This window comes from Heteronotia binoei, chromosome 8 (assembly GCF_032191835.1).
Source record: "Heteronotia binoei isolate CCM8104 ecotype False Entrance Well chromosome 8, APGP_CSIRO_Hbin_v1, whole genome shotgun sequence".
Lineage (NCBI taxonomy): Eukaryota > Metazoa > Chordata > Lepidosauria > Squamata > Gekkonidae > Heteronotia > Heteronotia binoei.
In genome coordinates this window covers 33866710-33873519 of record NC_083230.1, presented here as the reverse complement: position 1 = coordinate 33873519, position 6810 = coordinate 33866710, and the positions used below count along the sequence as shown (strand labels likewise).

General features: G+C 43.1%; 1 protein-coding gene across 2 annotated transcripts; it reads right to left on the bottom strand.

Annotated features, from left to right (window-relative positions):
- Positions 1-1255: 1255 nt before the first annotated feature.
- Positions 1256-6225, bottom strand: GPR85 (G protein-coupled receptor 85). Of its 2 annotated transcripts, none has more exons than XR_009555730.1 (2): positions 5748-6225; positions 1256-4189 (listed from the first exon to the last, which is right to left on the bottom strand). XR_009555730.1 is itself a non-coding variant. In XM_060244877.1 (2 exons), the coding sequence occupies exon 2, from the start codon at positions 4006-4008 to the stop codon at positions 2896-2898; it is 1113 nt and encodes a 370-aa protein (XP_060100860.1). In that variant the 5' UTR covers positions 4009-4189; positions 5637-5703; the 3' UTR covers positions 1256-2895. The 2 variants fall into 2 exon arrangements, 1 of the variants encoding a protein (XP_060100860.1); XM_060244877.1 differs by lacking the exon at positions 5748-6225 and adding an exon at positions 5637-5703.
- Between the last annotated feature and the right edge of the window lie 585 nt (positions 6226-6810).

The following is a 6810-nucleotide window of genomic DNA, read 5'->3' as shown; positions in this document are numbered from 1 at the left end:
GAACACTGGGAGATTTTTGCCAGTTTTCTAATGCTCACCTCCATTAAACTCCCATGCTGAACCCTAGGGAGTACAGTCTGGGGGGCTGGGAGGCAAAGAGGAGGCAGGAAAGCTCAGTTCATGAGTATCACTCCACTCATGCTAGTATCTAAGCCTTAAGTCACCTATATGTCTTAGAATAACTTTCAATTCTGTTTTTAGTGCATTAAATGAAACATTATATTGCTAATCTATAGATGGATTCATAAACATGTATCATCAACCAGCATACCACTGTCATTTTATGCTTGACTTTTTCCTTTATAAGTAAAGAAAAAAGTTATAATATGTTACCATCAAGCAAAACAAACTCCTTATATGCAAGAAAGATAGCACACGTTTCCTTTATCGTGCTGTGATTGGCTTTTCCTGTACATGGCACATGGTAAAGGGACACATACTTGACCTTCACACATGTCGTTGTGTATAGATATATCTAGGATTTTACATCTGCACATAAGAAAAAAAAGCCATGAAAGAAGAGGGCTGCATGTTTTAGGAACTGAAACATCAATCCCGTTCAAGTTTGTAATATCTGTAAAATTAAAATCAGACTCATACCAAGAATTCCATATTATCTAGTATGTGGGCCAAGCAGTTTGCCTGATTTCATTAATTTCAAGTCTTAAGGGGGTTATTACCTGAAATGTTTTTTTGCATTCAAGATGATTAATTATTGTAGTGCTTCAACACAGCATGACAAATTTAGCCTTTGAACCCACTGACAATTAGTGTGAAGTACAACTGCGGTCAAGTTGAAAACCTAACCAGTGGAATCAAAATTTCCTCACACATGTTTGGGGAATTTTTTTTTTTTTTTTATTCATAGACAGGAGCAATGCTACTTTGGCTGTTAACATGAAGAACTACACACCATCTATGTTAACAGCTCTTTTCAACTGCTGAAGACAGACTAGTATGGCTACTCATCTTGATCTATGTTTAATGTAGTTCTGGTACTAGCTGCTTCTCTTGTATTGCTGAATGGGGAATCACTAGTTGTAGCACTATAATGAAAGAGAGAGCACACCAATATTAATTGGGAGCAAACCCTTCCCTTTAGATGTTAAATTTTACTTTTGGGAATCATGATGGTATTCTTCAGCTCCATTTAAAACAATACTGTGGCATGAATGTCCAATATTGTACTTCTAAGTAGAACTGACATATTCAAATAGATAGCAGGGTAATTATGATAAACTACACAACAGTGCTATTGTCGAGAATATCATTTATCAATCCCGTGGTCCCCATTATTCATGCATTTACAGTTTGGGAATACAGTGACTTCAAAGAATAATAATCCATAATGGCTACATTCTCAGTAATTCATGCTCACTAAACAAAATAATAGTAATAATAATCATAATAAAGGGTTTTGTTGTATAACTGGAAAAATGTAAAATTTTATTCCAAGAAAATTAACAGGCTACACAGGTAAATTTTGGCAAATGCAACTTTATATTGAAATCCACACATCTGTATCTTAAAGAAGGAAAGACTCACAGACTCTAATGTATTTCTAAAATACTAGAAATCATATTATATGCTTTCACAAGTTAAAAATGAAATAATTGGAAACAACCAATACACCAAAAATGTGCAGAAAGTATAAACAAGACTGTGCCTTCAGTAGAATAAATGCTTCACAAATTGTGCAAGATATCTTACTAAGGCTGCAGTCTCTCCCCATGACTGCTGTCTTAAAATATAAACATACATTGACTGCCTGTGTTTATCAGAACAAACTAGAATGGGCAGCACACCTAGAGAGAGAAAAAATCAGATCATCCTAGTGATGCGCATACTGATTTGGAGAATCATGGGAATAAAAATGAAAGAGGGTGGGTGGGTCAAGTGATCTCATGCATTCCCAAATGACAGACTGGAATTGACAGATTCCGTTTTCTTTTGCTTATTTGCTAAAATGCTAAACAAAATGGAAGATACTAGATAACCCTTTAAGGCAACATGTGGTTTATTCTGTATACTGACTACTCTGTTGTTATGATTGGATAATCTCATTGATGTTGCCTAACAGACTGGTATCTAGCTTTTGAAAATATAAATGTAGCCAATAAATATTCTAGCAAATCGAAAGAACAATTTTTTTTTAAAAAAAGCACAGAACACAAATGCCAGTAATTTTTTTTGTCTTCATTCTGAAATAAAAATGTTATTTAATAATAAAAAGGGGAAAACGGACTCAGAGAAAAATAAGGTCTTATTGGAACAACAAAGAAGAAGAAAACACTGCTTTGGAATGTTCCCCAGAACTCACAAGGCAAACAGAGTGGTGATAATCCAGTCTCACATGGCACATCTCCCATCAGTTACAGGACCTGAATACAGTCCCTAAATGTTAGTCTTTGTAAAACAATAATGGTATGAAATGATTAAAAGGTCATCCAGTGTCTAAAATTAGTTTCATCAGCACATTAACCTCATGTCAAACTTAACTGATTCTGATGTCCACTGCTAATCTTTTCATGATGGTCTTATTTTTATATAGTGATATATACAGCATTAAGTGCTGATATATTTAGCACCTGCTACTCTTTGAATCATTCTCTAGGTTTCAACCACATCAAAAAGCATTTTTAGGGCAGTGGTTCAGTCCTGTATACTTTTAATCACAAACCTTCACAAGTGGTCAGCAGGAACAAGTTTAGGTTTTAAAATAGGATTAAGAGACGAGCTATTGCAAAGACTGCAGAACACTGTTGCCCAAATCCTTACAACTGCTGACATCCCATTCTTGATTTTTTTCTTCTTCTCAAGATATGGCAACAGGCCACCATTGCTTAGCAGAGAAGGGTAGTGTTTTCACAAGGCTAAAGATTTACAGATGCTCCCTCATATAACACAGTAAGGTTCCCTTGGTAACCTGGATTTTCTGCAGTAAAGAAGGGTTGTGCTGAAACAGCGCCTCAGCTCCCTGTTGGAGAAAATGCAGACAAAAGGATTGATTCCAGCTTGGGCAAAACTCATCCAAACAGCAGCCGTTAGAAATCCCCCTGGAACCACAGGCCCTCTTGCAAAAACTCTCCAGTAACAGGCTACCAAATAGGGACCCCACAAGGTTAGAAAGAGGAATGTCATGATATAGAACATTCTACTAATGCGCTTTTCCATTTTGAACTCATCCAAGACAAGTAGCCTTCTCCTGCCCGTGGTGTTTGCATTTTGCCTGATCCCCAGCAAGGTAGGTGGCGTGGGACCCCTTCCAAATCCAGCCAGCCAGTTAGCGGCTGCTTGACCACTGGCTCCAGGACCATGAAACGTCCAGTTCTGGCTTACCGCTGCCACAAACTGAACTGGCTTCATTTTCCGGCGATCGTGAACAAAAAAGATCAGCTTGAGGTAGACAAGCTGTGTGGCTAGAAGGATAAGAGCAAGTAGCAGCATAAATCCCAGAGAATCATTGGCTCTGAAGGAACGATGCTGAAAAGTGCATTGGTCTTCCTCCCGAATGAACGAGTAGGTACCCACATCCAAAACGGGAGGGAAAGCCATCGCTACGGATAGGGTCCACACCATACAAATAACCGCCAAGCAAGTCCAAAAGGTCAGCCTTTTTGTATAAAAGCGATGGTGGGCAATCGCTAAGTATCTGGTGACACTTATGCAGAACAGCATGAAAGCAGTGTGGAAACAGGATAGGACCCCCAAGAAGGCAATCACTTTACAAGTGAGAGTTCCATATGTCCAAGAAGAGCCGTTTTTCACTGATGTGAAAACAAATGGGAAACAAATGGCAGATCGGAGGATGTCTGAGCAGCAAAGATCCAACAGGAAGTAGTAGGGCGCTCTATGCAAGGTCTTATCTTTGACTAGCAAAATGGAGATCAGGAGGTTACCCACCACACTGACTCCTATGATGAAGCCCAAAGAAGTCAGTTTCAAAAATGCTGTTAAAGGGGATAGATTTTGTAAAATGTTGTCAGCTGCATGGCTGTAGTTCGCCATAGATAGATGGATGCTATGAATATTGCCTCAGTCAAGTCTCATGATCTATATATATGAACAAGGGAAAAATAGATCCATACATCTTTCTGAAAATGTATTCCATAAGCAGAATTGATCTGGTACCTAGTTACATAGTACCTCCTCGTGTCTTCCTGCTGATTTGTCATGCCATCACAAATATCTGGAAAAAAGAAAAACCAAGCTATCAGTCCTGAAGTTAACATATAAATGATGCCAGGAAGTGCTAACCAACATGATAATTTATGGAGAGCCAGAGGAAGTTGGAGTACAATTATTTGTTTGAGGGAAATTCAGTGAGAACTACACACTTACTATACAGTGTTTTTAATTCCCTCCCCCCAGAACCCCCTCAGATCAGTCTTGTTTACAATCAAAAACCTTGGCAAAAGATATTTGTATTGTCCCGGCCTCTGAGGCTTTGGCAATAACCTGATTCTTACACTATCATTCTAGAACTGGAACCTTAGAAAATAAGGCAGCATAGGAAGACCGTTGATTACTCTGATAAAATGCCCACTTTCCCCATGTTGATATGATGGGGTTTCAGATGCAGATGCTGTGTTGATATGGAACACATCCAAAAGAAACCCTGCAGAATGTATGTTTTTTAACCCAACTCACCAAAGCATATTGATCACATCCTGCTAGTTCTTTCCACATTGATAAGGGACAATAGGAACCCTCCTTTCTGAGAATCAGGCTCCCCTTCCCACTCCAGACTTGGGAGGAAAAACATTTAAGATATCTATGCAAAACAGTTGCCAGCCCTTTCTTTCTATTGCAACATAGGTGGGGGTGGGGGGGCGGCAGACACAAACCATAATGCAAGCTAATTTTAAAAATAGGAAACACACCCAGGAATAACATCCACTCAATTCAGACACTGCTGGGACTGGCACAGAATACAAGGATCCTTTCAGAGGGTGGGGAGGGGGGGGGGATAAAGAGAGCTTCAGGTTTTCTCCTAACGCTGCCCGTCCAAACGTCACTAACAAAGAAAATAAAATAGACTCAGCTGCTTTCAGGGATCTACCGACGGGGAGAGTTCCGCTCTGGGCAGGATCAGGCAGGAGGCTCCTCTCTCCCCCCGGAGTGTTTCTCCTGGTACTATTCCCTTCTCAGGATCATCTTCACAATGGCTTCGAGCAGAAGCCCCTGCCACCATTCTTATCTTTTAGGACCCGCCTGAGTTGCTGCTGCTGTGTAAACAAGAGCCGGATCAGATCATGACAGTATGGTTTTGTGTGTGTGTGTGTGCACCCAACAACAACCGGGGGGGGGGGGATCTACCACGAAACATCCCTCCACGATACATGCGCATATATAGAGATGAGAGAAAGGATTGGTTTTCTATGTTGCAAGCCCCCTTGAAGCAGCTCCATTTTTTTTAATTTGCTTTATTTTTGTGGACTCGCAGAGACCCGCCGTGCCTGAAATTGTCTGCTTAAAATTATGCAGCTTGTTATTTTTGAAACAGAAAAATAATTTTAACCCCTCCGGGGGAGGGGGGGGGGTGTCTGGCACTGGCAGACTCTCTCCATTGCCCAGTCTTGCCTCTTCCTGCAACCAAGCCCCTTCTCCCCCACTCCAAACATTTTCCCCCATACCTGTTGGTGCTGGAGAGCCCCCCCAACATCAGAGCGGCTTCTTTCTATAAATTGCTGGTATTCTCTCTCCCCCCCCTCCCCCTCCCTTTATTTATTTATTTCCCTGGCTACCTTGACTGAGGCTCTGTAGTCAGTGGCTCCGCCGGCGCATGCTCAGTCAGCCTCCTCGAGTTCCTAGCTTCGTCTTCTCCTGTCGCAGCGGCACAATCTTTCTCCCAGTAAGGCGGCAGCAGCAGCAGCAGCAGCGGCCGTCGCCGCCGCCGCCGGCTCTGTGAGAGCCAGGCAGCCTCCCCAGCCAGAAGAGCAAGCTAGAAGAGGAGCATGCTTCTATCGCAACGCGGGGCCGGGAGAGACCGAGCTGCCCCCGGAGCGAGCAGAAGGGCGGCCTGAGATTCAGCAGCATCGAGGCTGCCTCTCAACTCGCCTGCTTTCCACGCTCTCGATGATGACTGCATTGTTATTGCACTTGGCAGAATAGGGGTGGGAGGAGGGACAAGACTCGGATGCGCTCCCCTCCTTCGTAAGTCAGTGGTATTCTCTTTGGCAAGGGCGGAAAGGGAGCTTCTGTGAGTTTGCTGGAATTGGAACCAAATGTTCCATTTCCCCCCTGCTTCTTTAAAGGTGCAGAAGACTGCAGGGAACAATGATTAAGACCAATTATTAAAGCATATCCAAGTGACAGGCAAATTAACCCACACTATTACAGTGTGCCTATGAATAGGCCCTGTGTTTTCAGATACTGTAGGCCACCAGTTACCACTACAAACTGCTTGAAACTGGAGCAAGCCATATATATGTGTGTGTCTACAGAACTGGTGGAATTCCAAGTGACAGCTATTTGGGCCTGTAGTTATGGGGGGTGGGGTTGCCCCCTGACTGTGTTGGGTGCTGCAACTCAGGCGCTCCCGACTTTCTCTCCCCTCTCCCCCTGCCACTGCTGCAGGGGTGAAAGCTGAGAGGCTGTGGCCCACCCCTCTCTCCCTGATTTAAATTGCACAGGAGGGGTACCCAGGAGAAGCTGCTGCCCCTCCCATGGCCAGCGCCAGCCCTAGGGTGTGTGGTGCCCCAGACAGGCACCCCCTGCCACCCCCACAGTGCTGCAACTCAGCTCTGCACGCCGTCGCAACCCCCCCGCCCCCAAGGATGCCCACACCCTCCTTCCCTTCCTGTGCCC

Bases quoted from the DNA above. Each gene is read 5' to 3' on its own strand.
- GPR85 (XM_060244877.1), bottom strand. From the start codon at position 4,008: ATGGCGAACTACAGCCATGCAGCTGACAACATTTTACAAAATCTATCC.